The 18,329-nt window shown below is 34.2% G+C and overlaps 1 protein-coding gene across 1 annotated transcript; it reads right to left on the reverse strand.

The window, feature by feature from the left end:
- Positions 1-2,073: 2,073 nt before the first annotated feature.
- LOC129001506 (cysteine desulfurase-like) lies at positions 2,074-16,770 on the reverse strand. Its single transcript, XM_054428824.1, has 11 exons — positions 16,520-16,770; positions 12,859-12,935; positions 12,464-12,580; positions 11,287-11,424; positions 10,573-10,765; positions 9,566-9,700; positions 8,646-8,803; positions 6,954-7,092; positions 4,117-4,249; positions 3,447-3,536; positions 2,074-2,344 (listed from the first exon to the last, which is right to left on the reverse strand). The coding sequence occupies exons 1-11, from the start codon at positions 16,611-16,613 to the stop codon at positions 2,281-2,283; spliced, it is 1,338 nt and encodes a 445-aa protein (XP_054284799.1). The 5' UTR covers positions 16,614-16,770; the 3' UTR covers positions 2,074-2,280.
- Between the last annotated feature and the right edge of the window lie 1,559 nt (positions 16,771-18,329).

The following is an 18,329-nucleotide window of genomic DNA, read 5'->3' on the forward strand; positions in this document are numbered from 1 at the left end:
ATTTCAAATTAGCTCAAAAAATATATATAATATTATTAACAACTCGAGTCTACGCACAGACCACTGAGGTCCATGTAGACTCATTTCCCTATTACATTAGTTATTATTCAAGCCGGAGCAAACATTCATCTAGTATTTAAGTTTTTACTATTATAACTTTGTAAATTTACTTTTACTAGAATTAATTTACGTAATCAATTTACTCTATAATGCTTCAAGACTATATATATTTGTATTTTATTTTTTTGAAAAATTGTAAATTTTTTATATATTGTGGAAATAAAAACTGATTTGATTTGATTTGATAACTAGCGTTAAGACACCTGTAGATGTACGGCCCGGATTTTTACCCCTGGATTTCCCCCCCTTCCGGAATTTCAACCATTGGATTTTTAACCCCCGGAATGTTACCCCCTGGCCAGATATAGATATCATTGAGAATGATTAATTTTCTTCTTTCAATTTTAATTTTAGTACACATTATTTTAACATTTTATTATTAAGTTTAGTCTATCTTAATTTATTCGTAATCTCAACTAAGTAAACAGGTTTTGCAGTTTAATTTTGATATTCGGGATTTGGGTTTGGGGCCAACTGTTGATTAATTAATATGTAATTATGTACAGTATAATAAACTGAGTAAGTTATCAAATTTAAATAATAATTGGGTGAACATTTCTTTAACAATTTACGATACCGCCATGGAAAAAAAATGTATTTAGTTTCTGTTGTACAATAACACAATATGCCATTTTGTTTCTTCAGGCACAGCCATTTATGGTTTGTACTGAAGAAGGTCATCGAAATACCTTTTGTAAAATGTAATTGTAGGCATCCGGTAAAAAATATTCGACCAATTGTTGTGTTGACTACTGCATGGAAACCCTAATGTTTGTACATACATATTAACCAACAGTTGGCCTAAAAATTGAGTCCAGAAACTCGAATATTAAAATTAAAATTCAAACCCTGTTTGATTAGTTAAGGCTACAAATAAATTAAGATAAACTACTTAATAATAACATGTTTACTATTAAATTAAACTGAAAGAATAAAATTAATCATTCTCACTTATTTCTATATCTAGCCGGGGGGTAACATTCCGGGGGTAAAAATCCGGGCCGTACATTTTGAGCTGACCTCATGAAGGGGGTAAAAAGTCCAGGGGTAAAATTCCTGCCCGTACACTCTAGGTTTTTACAATTTGATGTGTTCTGATTATAAACTCACAATCGTGAAAATGTACGTTTAATTCCCCCTTTAATCCATCAAACTCAAAAGTGCAGCTCAAAAGTTGGCAGCCGGAATTTTACCCCCTGGCTTGTGACATCAGTTTCGCCCAGGGGGATAAAAATCCGCTACCCCCCCCCCCATAGTTTCACTTCAGCTGTACAATGAATTTTTGGCTATGTTTTGTGAAAAGGATAGATAGTCAACAACTTCCAAGAGTTGAAAAACTTGATATGCTAGTTGCTGACCTACGACGGAAGGCTGTTGTGGGTCGGTGTACTACTTGATCAGGGGAAAGGTTTTGTGAGGTGTTGGAGATGCTAGAGTAGGAGTGAGTAGTGTTGACATGGCCCTGCCCTGATGAGAAAGCTGGAGCTTAAATTTTGGTGTTGTGTTAGAGAATGTGTTCAGGTAAGATTACTATCACTCCACTCCAGTTATCGAAACTGAAAACGAACTCACTCTAAAAACAAATACTCTTCTGTGTTTCATGTGTTTACTATAACAGCTGTTAATACAAATAATTTTTCTGTTTAAGTAAACAAAATCTTTTCTTCATAAGAAACACATTGGGATTTAGATAGCCTGTGGTGGGGCAAAGCCCGAGGATTTTTATTACAGGAATTGGTGAAAGGGGCGTCTAAACAAAAAATACTTAATTGTGACACATTGTTTGTAGAAATCCGTCAGTTATTAACGGAGGAGTAGTGTTTCGTAAAAATCGCCTTCATGTATTATGTATAAGGATATCTTTGACAGTCATAACATTTTCTATTAACATTATAAGAAACCACCTTAATAACAATAATCCACAATAATACAACAACAATAAAATAACAATAATAAAATAAAGTATCACATTTATTTCATATACATCAACTTTACACTATATTCTAAATATAGAAACAGAACATTTTTACAGCCAACGGGTATATTGTAATTATGTCTTCAAATCATTATTCTAAAAATATGAGTGCAACAATAAGTGACATGCTTAATTTTACACTAATTTTATCAGGTTGTTGATTGTGGAAAATGTCCTGTAGAAATTTAGTGTTGAGACCACTTGATTGATTTTAGATCAATTCCCTCTTGTGCCATTTCCCATAGGGGGCTGAAATAGAATAGAATATTACAAAAATAAATTAAGTTGACATACGCTATAATACTTAGAATACCAACTTTACACTTATTATTTACACTTTCTATAAGTAGTGACATTCTGTATTATTAATGGAGGAAAGAAAGAAAAATATAAGAGGTACAAAACTTAACAACTTCCTATTATGTTGTCCTTAAAAAATATACAACATTGGATTGTTGTACACCATATAAAACTTATCTGGGATCAATTTTTTTTTATTAGGGGAGTTTTAAAAAGGGTTATATTTCGAGCACAAAACATGGATGCTGAAGCAAAAAGCAAACCTTGGAGTTGGATTGGATATATAAAATGGTTAGATTTATTGATTTATAGGTGTATACACCTGGTGTAGGCCTACATTTAATATAGGCTGCCTCTTCTATAAGTATAAAAGAGGATGTTTGTATATATATTTGTTTGGCAGTGATAAACTCAGACACCGCTGAACCGATTGCCACGAAACTTGGTACATACGTGTATAATGTCATGGAATAGGTTTATACACCATCAATTTCGCGATCCGTCCAATCGGCTCCGCCCCAGTGGCTCTGGAGTTTCCCATGTTAACCTTATGAGAAATGGAATTAATGAATCTTAACAGCTGTTTCAATTAAACAAGTTGGTTCTGTTCTATGATGTTCAATAGCATTAAAGTTACAAGGATTACCAACAGGGTGCAGCACTATTATTTCTTTTAGATTTATGACAACAGCTAATTTGCAACCAAAAGGTGAGTGAGCGTAGCGAACGAACTTCAACCTGGAGGCGAGTTAGCGTAGCGAACGAGCTAACCTGAAGGCAAGTGAGCGTAGCGAACGAGCTAACCTGAAGGCAAGTGAGCGCAGCGAACGAGCTCCAACCTAAAGGTGAGTGAGCGTAGCGAACAAACTTAAACCAGGACGTGATTGAGCCATGCGAACGAGATCATCTTGAAAATTAAGAAGTTAAACGGGGCAAATCCCGCGGGTTACAGCTAGTCACATATATTATTCTTTGCTACCCATATAAAACTACAAATTTATTTTATGAATCCATGACACCACTTGTATGAAAGAATTATTTAGTTTCTCACCTCATTTCCCTCAGCCTCTTGACATGTTTAATTGTCCGTTCAGCTGTGTAGTCTACCTCTTCCATTGTTGTGAACCTTCCAAATCCAAACCTGAGCAAAAACAAAACTGTACACCAAAGAAATGATCTTTTGTCTTTAAAGAACCCGAAAAAAATCAAATAACATAATGAGTTCCATATACGCAACTATATAAATATCCTACAAGTATCCTAGGATGTGAAGGGGAGACATATAACTGTGTCTATGTAAATAACATAGCTAACATAAACTTATATGTATATTTCACTATTTGTGGCAGAAACATTCTGGTAGATACAATTTAAGAGACTGTCGTCAGTAAAAAATTATTTTTTCAACCCATCCTAAAAAATCTAAGTATTTTGATAAGTTACTATAAGTAAAACTAACATTTTAAGCAATGTTATGTTAGCCTACATACAGAACTGTACATACACATAAAAATAACATTTTTGTGAATCACGTTCATATAAAATAGTGCAAAATGGAACCGCATACAGCGAGGAATTTGAGTATAGGATGAGAGTAAAAAGGAGCTTGACTACCTAAACATACTAATGTATAGGGTATACATACAGTCATATCTTGTCATAAAGGTGTCCTAAATAGCTTAAGGTGTTCCAAGCGAGTTTTGACAGAGACATCAACTGACCTGATGGAGGAATGGGCCAGGTCTTCATCAGTTCCGATGGCTCGTAGAACATACGAAGGCTCCAGGGAGGCTGATGTACACGCGCTGCCGCTAGACAGCGCCACATCCTTCAGTGCCATCAGTAGTGATTCACCTGTAATACATATCTCGTAATTAACAAAATCCATACTCCTTCAATACTGTGTATTTGTGTTTTAACCATCAAATACAGATGTCACCCCTCATTTATTAATAGGCCTACTGTAAGTTGACAAACAAATCTATCTATACTATTATAAAATACCCCCGCCGCAGCAAACCTGCAGACTAAGCGAATTTCGATTTGCCTGATTGGATGTACACTAAAATGCCTCCTGAAAAATATCACATTTGTTCCCTATTTAAATAAAATTAGTTTAACGAGTACTTAGGTTTGCTGCAACAGGGAGGGTAAAAAGGTGTTTTGTTGTAAAATGTTAATAGTTTAGTAAGAAATGAATGTATTTTACAAATTCTATCAAAATATGTTCATAAACAAGCAAACTACAACAGTTGACTTATTCTCCATAAGAATAACATGGGAATTTAAAATTAAAATTTTTTTTGAATTTTCTCCGTAACAATTAGACGCATAATAACGCTTCAATATACTAAATTATTTGTTTTTTTAAGCTCTACAAAATGGTTTAAAAAGAAATTGTCAAATTTTGTGTTTTTAGGGTCAAAAACGGGAAAAACCTATTTTTACCCCATAAAACCCCCCATAAACCCCCGTTCCCATAGTCCGATCATGCTGGTTCGCGAGCTCGTTCGAATAAATGTAGGTTTACACGTTTATTCCAAATTTCATCCAAATCCGATCATTTTTGCTCGAGTTATCGTGCTAACGGACACATATATATATATATATAAATATATATATAAATATATATATAAATATATATATAAATATATATATAAATATATATATAAATATATATATATGAATTTGAACGGATGGTGTTTTTGGCCTCTAGGGACCTCAAAATGAAAAAGTAAATCGGTCCTGAGTGTAGGTCTTACCATGAGACCTACGGTAATAGCTTATTCCCTATATGGGAAATTCGCTAAAAGAGGTGGTTGCTGTATGTGTGTATGTGTGTATGGGAAAAGTAAACTCGAAAAATACTGGTCGGATTGGGCTGAAATTTGGCATGATGATAGCTCACATTCCCGATTAACATATAGGCATATTCTTATTTCAAAAATCCTTTCGGGCTCCGCCCCAGTGGCTCTGGAGTTTCCCATGTTAACCTTATGAGAAATGGAATTATTGAATCTTAACAGCTGTTTCAATTAAACAAGTTGGTTCTGTTCTATGATGTTCAATAGCATTAAAGTTACAAGGATTACCAACAGGGTGCAGCACTATTATTTCTTTTACATTTATGACAACAGCTAATTTGCAACCAAAAGGTGAGTGAGCGTAGCGAACGAACTTCAACCTGGAGGCGAGTTAGCGTAGCGAACGAGCTAACCTGAAGGCAAGTGAGCGCAGCGAACGAGCTCCAACCTAAAGGTGAGTGAGCGTAGCGAACGAGCTCCAACCTAAAGGTGAGTGAGCGTAGTGAACAAACTTCAACCAGGACGTGATTGAGCCATGCGAACGAGATAATCTTGAAAATTAAGAAGTTAAACGGCGCAAAGCCCGCGGGTTACAGCTAGTAATCATATAGATATGACCTGGATATTAACAATTGAATTGACTTCTGTCGGTATGATACAACTGCTATTCTTCCAAACTGTTCTCGCTTATTTCTAAACAAGCTATTTTTCTAGAGAAAGCTTGCTGGACTAAAGCACTTTCTAAAAAAAGTCCTTGTATGCCCTAGGCTATCCTTTAAAATGTAACCAAGTTAAGGAGTATTAATTTAAGAGTGTCAAAGTACAGTATACTCTTTCTAATTCGGCACCTTGAAGACTTAGCCAATGCCAAAAATTACCAAAAAGCTAGCTTAGTAGATTACCAGAAATTCCAGATTAATAAGCAATGATAAAAAGTAGCAGTTATTCATAAAATAGCTGAAAAAACACTTTAATAGAGCATCCAAGTATGATCTCATGTGATCATGCCTAGAAGGCTTAGGGTGCGTTCACAAAGAAAGCTGGTTACAAGTAACATATTTTTAGCGCTTTCTCCAAGCGCTTGAGAATTTTGTTGTGTGTACACAACAAAAGCTAGTTTCAAGCTAGTTTTTTGTTAAGACAATGTCTTCATCAAGTGATAAAGAGTTTTTGCTTGAAAATGTTGAATAAAAAATTCGTGGAAGGGAAGACCGTTTTCATGCAATTAACTGTGGAAGAGTAAGGTTTGTGGAATACCACCTTCAATTTCCTCTATTGACATTGGACAAAGGGAGGTTTATTTCTTATATGAAAATGGAGTTAACCACGTTTAGTTACATCCTGAAGAAACTCTATTAGCAAGTTTGAGGCGTTTGTCCCAAATAGCCCCTCTTCTAAAGCCTTGAGATATCAGTTCATCGACACCCATATGGCACAGTTGTTTGTCACTGACTGGTTCGGTCAACAAAAACTGGAAAACAAGTACAAAACGGTCTTGCGTGCTTGTCAGCACTTGTAGCAAGCGCTTGCTAGCCAGGGCAAGCTTTGTCTGTGAACGCACACGCTTGGTACAATGTAGACTTTTCTCACACTGGTTGGTACTTGCAAGCGCTTGTATCCAGCTTTCTTTGTGAACGCAACCGAATTCAGTAAAACTTGTTCAAGCTCCTTGTACTGATCCCAGATTGTTGATGCCTATCAGATGCCGTATTTCTAGGCTTTTGCTATAAAATAAGTTTGTGTAGCCTTCTTACCCTCAACGTAGGCAAAGGAGAGGTTTACACAGCCAGGATATACATGGTCAGGATCACCGTTCCTGATAACATTTGGCAGCTCTGACATGATGGTGTCTATCAGACGAGTTGACAGCTTCTCCATCCAAGCATGGTCGTACTGAACATAACCAAATTCATTTGCTTAGAGGTTAGAGAATGAGTACACAAATTATTTGCTGCGTTATAATAAATAGCTTTGCTGGTTTGACTCAAAGTGATACAGTAGAGTCCCGGTAGTCCGAAATGGCTGGGACCGGGCCCATTTCGGATTACCAAATATTTCGGATTAAACGTTTTTTTGTTTTTTTTATTTTTTTAAAATTTTGAAAAATATTTTTTTTAAATTTTTTTTTGTCTTAGGACGCAGGCACGAGCCCGGGATTGTTTTTCACATTACTTAAGGCTAGACCTAGTGGCTGCAGCATTATCACTTAATAAAATCCACTTGTGATTTGGCGGATGAAAATGAAAAATGTTACAGTACTGTAATAACAAAAATGGTGAAATATTTACTAAAATACTCTCTACAAAAAAAGACTATCTCGCCCAGCCGCTACAGAATACTTTGACGAGGTACAGCTAACTGTGTTAAAAGTTTCATAAAAAAAATTCAAAAAAATTTCCAAAAATTCAAGAAAATTTTTTTTATAAAAAAATATAAAAAAAATATATTTTTGGGTTTTGGATTAAGCGGACTTTCGGATTACCGAAGTTTGGATTATCGGGACTCCACTGTACTGTTACTGGATAGGGGTGTGCGATGCAGTATTTTTTTTCGATTCGATGCATCAATGTGATTCAAAGAACTTCGATTCAAATCGAAGCGATTCTATTTGATGCAGCACAGCATGATTTTCTTTCAAAATTATTTAAAACTTGCAATTCTGTAATGGATCATTTAACTAATAAAAAAGGTTCAAGTAAGCAAAATGTATTAAATAAAATGTTTTGTGAACAAGAGGATAGTTGCTGACCTAACCTTCTGCTGATGGACACTGCTAATTTTAAGGTTGGCCTTAAAGCCTTCTTTCTTCTCCCTTCTGATGAAATCCCTAGACGAAATATTCATTTTTCTGTGTTGTGTTATGTGTTTCATGTATGTTACCAAGGCTAATGTGGACTCTTGTCTACCAGGTAAGCTAGCTGATCCCTATCCTTCTTACATAATAATCCTAATTTTATAAAAAGTCACTTGCAGAGTAAAATACTTGGTTTAAAAGATTTTTTTAGAGTATTCTTAAAACTCTTTAAACGGATTTTGCTTTTAATGTTTGCAGGTAGATTATTAAAAAACTTCATATCCATGTAACTGTGACCTTTTTCATAGATTGTTAAGTTATGTAATCGGTATTTAAAACTTTCTTTGCTCCTTGTGTTGTATGCATGTAAATGTTGCTGTTCACAAAGAAGATAAAAATTCTTCTGAATGTACACTAACCATGAATATATATAGAGAGGGAAGGTTCAATAATCCTAACTGTTTGTATTTTAATCAAGTAACAAAACAGCAACAAAAAAAATGTATTGGTTCTTTTTTTTAGTAGCATAAATTAACATAATGAAATTAACTTATATTAAATGATGAAATTAATTTTACGTTTAATTGTGTTGGTATATACATCCAAGTGATAAACAATTGAGTAACAAATCACGACAAAGTCGAATACTCACCTCCATTTCTTCCTGTGCAATCTGACAAGCAGTCCCTAGTCCTACAGCCAGTGGGGTAGGCACAGTGCCACTCCTCAGGCCACGCTCCTGTCCTCCTCCGTTCTGTAGAGGCTCTACTCTCACACGAGGTCTACGTCTGACATACAGAGCTCCCACACCTATACGTCATATTAAAATTACATTTACGATTTACAACATCACATTACTACCCAAATATAATATCCTGCTGGAACTATTTGTGTTAAACCTGATGTATTATTTGTGTACATTTGTTTGAAGGTGTGTTTTGTGAAACTTTTATTTACAAATGAAGGTCTTCAAAACATTTCAATCTGTGCTTGTAATTACTTTTTCATATTCTGTTTACTATCAGAATACAGGTTTTTTTTCCTAGGACGATAGGAACGAGCCTGGGATTGTTTTTCACATTACTTCAGGCTAGGGTTGCGGCATTATCACTTGGATAAAATCAATTTGGTGACTTGGCGGGGATCGAACCCGGGACCTCAAGGACTGAATTCCCGCGCTCTAACCACTACACCAGCTCGCTCCCCAACAGTTCGCTCCCTAATATCAGAATACAGGTTGGTTGGATTGAAGTTTTAATTTTGAGACAAAATCCAGTCTAAAATATATTGCCTCTACAGTAGGTATGTTTAATTGTTTTATTTGAGACGACCCTTTAGACTGAAGGTTCAATCCTTATCTCGGTCAGATTTGGTGTACAGTACGACACATGAAGAGTCCATCAGTGGTAGAGCTGGGGAGGAGCGACAGTCTACAATAAACAGTGGACAATTTTAGAGTTGGTGGATTCTTTGAGAATCCATCAAATAAAATTATACATAATTAAATCACTGAATAATATATTGAATTCGTAGGGTTCACAAAGAGATTACAATCAGTGAAGGTATTTTTACCTTTTGGACCATAAATTTTATGACCACTGATGGACATCAAGTCGATGTTCTGGTTATTGACATCTAAAGGTATTTTGCCAACAGCTTGTGCTGCGTCTGTGTGAAAGAAGACCTTCTTTGCCTTACACAGCCTTCCTAGAACATTAACACAATTATTAACTCAATCTGATACAAATTAGAAAAATCCTACATATAAAATACCCCCGCTGCAGCAAAACTGCAGACTAAGCTAATTTCCATTTGTCTGAATTAATTTTCAATTAAATCTATTTTAATTAACATTAGGCTTAACGAGTACCTAGGTTTGCTGCTACAAGGAAGCTAATCAAGTGTGTTTTTTTTAGTAAAATATCAATAGCTTAAAAGTATAAATAAATAAATTTGCCAATTTTGATCAAAATATATCCATAAACAAGCAAACTACAACATTTTACAATATTATCTATAAGAATAACATGGGAATATTAAATTTAGAATTTTTAGAATTATTAAAGTTATTTGTTTTTTAAGCTCATTAAAAAGGTCTAGAGAGAAATTTTGTGTTTTGAGGGTCAAAAATGAGAAACCCCAATTTTTACCCCATAAAACCCCCCGTAAAACCCTGTTACCATGGTCCGATCATGCTGGTTCGCGAACTCATTCAAGTTTATCCCACCTTACACCTTTATACAAAATTGGACAAGTTATTGCGTTTACGGACACACACAAACACAAAAAATTTGAACGGATCATATTTTTGGCCTCTGCGAACATCAAAATGAAAAAGTCTTACCATGAGACCTAAGGTAATGGCTACTTCTCTACAGGGAAATTCGCTAAAATACCTTCGAGAAAAGAGTTCAAATCCTGTTGAGATACCTTTTTTTCCCCCCCAAACATATTATATGTTTGTATATGTGTTAGTATATGTGTACATAGTATTGTTTTTGATACCCCATTGACTTGATATTCAATAGTTACAAGGCCTGATAAAAAATCCTTCTAGCTCAATTTTATAACTTTTTTACCTATTTCTTCGATTGGCTGTATGACGCCGATCTCGTTGTTGACAGTCATGATGGACACCAGAGACGTCTGCTCTGTGATAGCTTTGTCCAGCTGTTCCAGACTTATCAGACCTCCGTCGTCCACAGGCAAATACGTCACCTGGAACCCCTCCCCTTCCAGCTGACGACACGAATCCAACACACATTTGTGTTCCTGCGAGAATCACACTTTTATGTTGAAAATGAAAAATTGAGCTGAAATTTTGTATAAGATGGTCTGGCCAAAATATTTTACTACTTTGAAATTCCAAAGCCCAAGTATGATTTAGATTTCAGTGATAAGAACAAGACCATAAAAAATGTTCAGAGACTCTTTTTATCAACCAGAGAATTAAATTTCTCTACAATTTTGTACTGAATATTTGGCTTGCTGAACATGAACTATTGCTAAGCTAAATTACAAGGCCGTCAAACAAAGTATATGTTCGATAAATAATGTTACTAATTATGTGATTTCTGTGTTCCATTATTTAAATTAAATGTTAAATGTAGGCCTAATACTGTGGTCGTTTTTAAACATGTCTGATCAATTTTGTAACTTCTGATAATTTACCAAGATTTTTTTAGACCAAAAAGGTCTGGCTCCATATCTGTACAAAAGGGCTCTACTACAATTTGCATGATTTACAAAGTTACAAGAATTCAGTAAGCTTTAGAAAAGAGATGATGGATTACAGTTTGTGTGGTGATGACGTGTTTCTTCTTGCTAGCGTAGAACCTAGCCACACCCTTGACTGCAAGGTTATTCGACTCTGTTGCTCCTGATGTGAAAATAATTTCTCTGGGGTCTGCTCCGATCAGTTCAGCTATTTGCTGTAAAAACATACAAATTGAAATAAGTCATTTTAAATTTCTACTTTCCAATATTTATTTTTTGTATTTTTAATTAAATCATTTGAAGGTAAAGGGAAGGTTAATTCCTGGCCTGCTAGAACCTAAAAGATTAAATACAGGCATATTTGCCAATTTCTGGTATCTTAAACCTTAGCTTCTGCTGAAGAGTAGGTTTTGTGCCTTTCCGATACTATATCTGTCTTCTATTAAATAATTCCTCCTTCCTACCTTATAGAAGAAATCTGAAGGACTTTTGAAGACTTATACAAAACACTGTTATTCTTGACCTATTGGTCTTTTACCTTTTTGGTTCAATAGGACTGTGGCATTGGTAGGCCTAATTGGTTATTAATATAAAGTAGCCTATGTAGGCACAAGATTCTTACTAGCGTCTCATTTTCCTTGTCCGGAACTGATAAGAACCTTTTCTGCAAAGGACTGGGGGATTGTGGGAGAGCCACTCTCGCCGATTTAAGAAATGGGCTACTTAAAAATTTATTTTATAATTTTTTAGTTATAAAATTAATTTTTAAATTGTAAAATTAATTTTTAAATTGTAAAATTAATTTTTAAATTGTAAAATTAATTTTTAAATTGTAAAATTAATTTTTAAATTGTAAAATTAATTTTTAAATTGTAAAATTAATTTTTAAATTGTAAAATTAATTTTTAAATTGTAAAATTAATTTTTAAATTGTAAAATTAATTTTAAAATCTTTAATTATAAAATTAAACTGTCATAACCTAACTGTCATAACCTACTACCATTGACTATTGGATACAGAAGTTTATATTAATACAGTTGTTGTATTAATAGTCAAAGCTACTACTCTAAAGGAATTCGCTAATACTACCCTATAGGGAAATTTGCTAACACTACCCTATAGGGAAATTTGCTAAAAGTATTAAGATTTCTCAATACCACCAGTATTAGTTTTGGAAAAAAGAATACAAAATTTCCCTCTAATTAGATTGGTACTGGTAACAAATATTAAATTAGCATTATTATGATCTATACCTTTCTAGCATGTTCCATTGCCCTTTCACTGTCCCATCCATAAGCGTGAGTTCGTGAATGTGGATTTCCCCAATGTTGGCATAAATACGGAAGCATTTCATCTAACACTCGAGGGTCCTGAAATAAATGCAACTGATCAGAAGATAATAACGATAAGAAGTTATCGTTCGAGATTGTGAGGTTCAATTGGACTGTGGCAATGGCAATCGGTATTTAGTAGCCTACAAGGCACCGATTCTTGGCCCAAGATGTTATGCACAAGACAAGAATCAAAACTCATAAGAGCGGTTATAATTTTGTGTAAAGAACAGTAGATTAAGACTTGTCTGTAAAACCTGAGATAAATAATAGGCCTATATTCTAGACTTTAGTTCTGGAACTAAACTATGACTTACCAGTGGTGTTGTTGCTTGGAAATCCAAATATAAAGGTCGAGCATCTATTTGGCCTTTTAAATCAACGGCTACATCAACTGAAATAAAAACAAAGATTAGGCCTATCTATCTATAAATAGGCCTACTTAATACAATAAGGGTTTCCTTTGTTTTCATCCATTTTCTAGTCGTTTAACTTATCCTACTTATGCAATTGAAGTGTCATTTTAAAGCTTTAATTTAGCGCACCTGCGAATCCCGATTTAAAAGGTAATTTCCTCTAGAACTCTGACCCCTTGAGGTTTAATTTATTTCTAGAGTCAAGTTAATTTATTTTTTAAGACAATAGACAATAGACAATAGACAAGTTTATTAGTCATTAATTAATTCACAAGAATTACAATAGACATCGTCAATCTAAACAATAGAAACATTATTTATAAACAACTATAAAATTTAAGTCTTTGTTTACAAATTGTAAATTGAAGAAATCACTTAACTTGTACATAGGATTAGCTTTACACCAAGAGAGCAGTTTTTTTGAAAATTCATTTAAGGGCAATGCACGAAAATCAACTGGAAACATGTTAAATATTTTGATCCCCAAGTGGGTATGATAGTTTTGAGATCTAGACAGTCTTACTCTACTTACATCAATAAAATTTCTATTTCTAGTTAAGTGGCTATGGACATTTCCTCTTAAAACATGTTTGTTTGAGTTCTTTTTCACAAAAATGGAGACTTCATAAATATACAGATTTACAACAGTTAATATACTAGATTCTATGAACAGAGATTTACAATGGTCTAATCTTTTGGCACCAGTAACAATTCTAATGACTTTTTTCTGTATCAATAACACCTTACCAATACCATAGACTAAGCAACACAAGTAGACTCCTCATCTCATTGTAAATATTGAAGCTTGTTTTTCGTGTCTAGTTCATGTACGTCCACACCGATCGCTGGGGTAGACAACATTTTGTTTCTATTATTTTAGGATTATTTTCATGATTTGTGCTTTACTATTTGGTTATATAACTAGGAGACCAGTTATTGTTTATGATTAAATCGTTTTATTTGGTTAAATGAGGTTTTAAATTACTGAAATAACAAGAAACAAATTGTAAACAAAACATAACCTCTACAGTTGGACGTACAGAACTAACAATAAAACTGGCTTCAGCTGTTCCTTAAGGATGACAAATCTACTAAGGGAGTATGATTTATCTATGCCAATACCAACTCCATTACCCAAAATCACAATACCAAATCTTATGATGCTCTCAAAAAATGCAAAATAGGCTAATTTCAAATAGCTATTAGTGACATGATTCCTTAAACTGCTTAATAAACATTTGACTCTGGATAACCTTGTACAGATAAAATCAATATGATGCTGCCAAGACAGCCTATTGTCAATATATATACCTAAAAGCTTAACAGAACTAAAATCACAGATGTCATGGGTTGAAACCAATAAATTGTCAGTTTTGTCAACATTTAAAAGCAAGCCATTTGCAGAGAACCACTCTGTCGATTCACCTAAGGCATTTTCTGATAGGCAGTGCAACTGCCCTAAGTCACTGTGGCTACAGAACAGTGTTGTGTCGTCTGCGTAGATTGTGACATCACTACAAGAAACATTAACAGATAGATCATTCATAAGTATTAAAAATAAGATGGGGCCCAAAATTGAACCTTGCGGAACTCCAAAATTAACATGAGTGACTTGCGATGTAATACCATTGACCTCAACCATTTGCCTACGATTACTAAGATATGACACAAATAAATCTAATTCACAGCCTTGAAAACCATAATGAGCTAATTTGTCTACAAGAATGGGATGATTAACACAGTCAAACGCTTTACTCAGATCACATAAGGTGATCTGAGCAAAGCACCTATCCTCTAAAGCGTTAAAAAGATTATTTACAACATGATCCACCGCTAAAGTTGATGAAAGACCTAACCTATAAGCAAATTGACAGTTACTAAACAGATTACTATGTTCAAAAAATTACATACCTGGTTTTTGACTATTTTTTCCATAACTTTAGCCATTGTAGAAATACATGAAATGGGTCGGTAACTGCTAGGCAAATTTTTGTCCCCTTTTTTGTACACCGGGACAACCCTTGACAATTTCATAAAAGATGGAAAAACACCCTCTATGAGACAGCGATTTATACAATAAGTGAAAGGACTTAAAATAACAGAACAAACATTTTTCAATAAATTACTCGTTAACCCATACGCATCTCTAGTATCAGAATTTTTTAACGACACAATCACATTTAAAACATCTAATTCTGATACCATTGTGAATTTAAAATCAAACACAGGTTGAGCACTTTTTGCCACCATTTGATGAGCATTGCTTTTTGACACATTCACTTTCTCACAGATTTCTTCCACTGCTGTGGAGAAGTAGGAGCTGTAGTCATCAGGGGATAGCGCTGACATATTTTTCTGCGTGGACCTCCCAGCAGCTGAGTTAATTACCGACCAAGCAGTCTTGCACTTATTGGTAGACCTCTCGATGAGTTCTTCGTTTTTTCGTAAGAATCGTAAGATTGCTTTGTATCACACAAAAAAACACTTAAGCTTTTGCGTTTTGTGTTATTGAGTTTATATTTATTGTTTTTTACATTGCATCACCACAGAGGTTGTTTTCAATGATTGGTGATGTATATTGTTTTTAGATTGTTTTTTTTTTTTTTTTTATTTAAAGTAGGTTAATGAGAAGAGTTGTTTTGAAAAGCAGAATTGTACATATCTGGAAAACATTTGCTGAATAAAGACTATTTATTATTATTATCAAAGTGTTTCCCTTAATAGAATATTATATGCAGGGCCGGCTATAGAGTGTGGCAGGGGGGGGGGCAGATCCCCAGCGTCCGGTGCTCCTAAGGGGGCCTGGCACGGTCAAATGTAATTTTTTCTGTACATGTAATCTACTAAATTTAAAAATATTTGTATGGTTTTCCAGTTCACTAAGTATTAAATTTAATGTTTGACTTAAGAATAAAGTTAAAACTGTGAACATGTGAATTAATCAAACCATATCAGGCATTTTATAAATTTAGGTATTGTTATTCAAGTAACAAAACGGCATGGAGGCGGCCGGCACACATTAGTGAACATACTAATAGTTGATTGATATTTGCCGATGCATGGTAAACTAACACGCGTTTTGTTTGGGTAGAGGTTATGTTTCGTTTTCAGTAACTGGATGTCTTACTTTCCTGAAGGGGAATATTCATTGTTATCTATGATTTCTTTTTGATATATTGATATTTTTGTTTTCCTTTATGATCCATATTCCATCTGTTTTCTTCAAACGAATTTAAATTACAGACAGACAGGCAAGCAGACATAGCAAATATGTCTAAGTTATACTTGGTTCAATAACCGAGTTATTGAGTTATAGCCGAGCTTGTATTAGAGAATGAAACACACACACATACATGAACACTCATTCAAATGAAAAAATATCGATTGTTTCATTCGACATAACTTATCGTTTGGTTAGTTAGGTAGGTAAGGTTAACCTAACCTAACTAACCAAACGATATATCGAATGAAACAATCAAATAGGCTAATCGATATTTTCATCCGAATGAGTGTAGGACCTAAAGTAAAGTGCAGCCAAATTAATTAATATGGTTTGACTAACCTCCACCAGCAGCTGCCTTTGAAAATCCCCGCTGAAACCTAGAACCAAAGACTTTGCAAGTCTGAGTTAGAAAGCCACCTTTTAGACAATGCATTTTAGTTATAAATAATAAAATAAATTAAATTCAGGTTATTATACAATTTTTGTACTTGATTACAGAAATTCAAAACCAATCCGGTCCTTCAAATAAATTATTAAACTTTACACACTAGGCCTTCTGTCACTGTCGTAAGCTTCTCCCTTCTCTTGCTTTGCTTGCTTATGCAATGACAGCAGACAACAAAAACAAACAAAAACAACACCGCGCTAATCAGCTGTACTTTACAGGTTTACAAAAGAAATGTGCGCAGAGATAAATAAATTAAGATAGTTATAGATATTGGGTGATACTATAATAAAACGGCACTATTGATTGCACTATGGCATGTTGTAGGAAATTAGGTTTGCTGCTACAGGAAAGGCAATAAAGTGTGTTTTTTTAGTGAGTTTAGTATGAAATAAATAAATTATGTGTCAAGATTTGTTTGAAATATGTGCATAAACAAGCAAACAACAACAGTTTACTTATTCTCCATTTTGTAAAAATTTTAAATTTATAGTTTTTTGTATATTTTCTCTTTTAACCACTAAGCTCATGACAACGCGTTAATATACTTAATTATTTAATTATGTGTTTTAAAGCTCTACACATTGGTTTAATAATAAATAACATAATCATAATTTAATACTTTTAGAGTCAATAAAGGAAAAACCCAACTTTTACCCCATAAAACCCCCCATAAAGGAATTTAAACTGATGGTGTTTTGACCTGGGGACATCAACACGAAAATCAAATCGGTCCCGGGTCCAGGTCTTACCATGAGACCCACGGTCGTAATAGCTTATTTGCTATATGGGAAATTTTCTAAAACCAACATTTAAAATTGACTCAATAAGTTGTAGTTTAACATTATTAATATTAATGTAATTTTGTTATCATCTTTAGCTTAAAACCAATGCGTGTATTCGATTGTGGGGGAGAGTGAAGTAGTCTAACAGTAGAGCCACGGCCACCTTTAACTCCGGAGTTAATGGTAGCCGTGGTAGGGCATGGTACTTCGGTTTCCATGGTCCCGCAGGTTCAATTCAAACCCTGTCAATGGATTTTATCTAACCAAGCGATAATGCCGACCAAACTCTACTAGGCGATAGGTAGGCTTAAACCTGAAGCAGTCTACTCGTTTAGTTCTATGACTGAAGTAGAGTAATTATCACAAGAGGCTGGAGACTAAGTAAGTAGGCTGTGATAATGCGATAAAAAAAGGTTTGTACACAGAAACAAAGGAATGTAGAAAAGAGTTCAAAATTCGTATTTAAAATTTTCAGTTTTGCTCTTCTGAACTAATTATGACAATAAGTAATTTATTTGGCCAGATGTTCATTGAATTTATTTTCAATTTAAATAAAGTGTACTTTGGCTTAGTAAGAATATATAACATACAGATTGTTTTATAAAGTAGAAAATCTAGAAAATACTCTCAGAGTTCAATAGGCGGTTTAGATAGGTTTACCTATTGATTCATCCTTAGTCCTAATTTTTTTCAAACTAGGACATAAGCCTACATTTTATGGCAAAAGTGTAAAAAAGCTCAACACAAAAATTACTGCAAAGTAAGAAAGAGTAAGTTCGCCTACAATAACGGAAGTTCTTTGGCATCATAAAAACTGCTTTTAGTTTCAGATTTAAAACAGAATAAGAATTCTGCTCGTAGTATCCATACTCAATCCCAAACGGAAGCAACCACAAATCACCAAACTGTGAAGTTGCAT

Source organism: Macrosteles quadrilineatus, unplaced genomic scaffold, assembly GCF_028750875.1.
Source record: "Macrosteles quadrilineatus isolate MER2022 unplaced genomic scaffold, UCM_ALF_1.0 Scaffold_8__2_contigs__length_117827958, whole genome shotgun sequence".
Classification (NCBI taxonomy): Eukaryota; Metazoa; Arthropoda; class Insecta; order Hemiptera; family Cicadellidae; genus Macrosteles; species Macrosteles quadrilineatus.

Coding starts and splice junctions, on each gene's coding strand:
- LOC129001506 (XM_054428824.1), bottom strand. CDS start 16,613: ATGCATTGTCTAAAAGGTGGCTTTCTAACTCAGACTTGCAAAGTCTTT. Junction 8,804..9,565: donor TAAAATTTATGGTCCAAAAG/GTAAAAATACCT, acceptor TATGACGTATAG/GTGTGGGAGCTCTGTATGTC. Junction 3,537..4,116: donor CTGGCCCATTCCTCCATCAG/GTCAGTTGATGT, acceptor GTTTTTGCTCAG/GTTTGGATTTGGAAGGTTCA.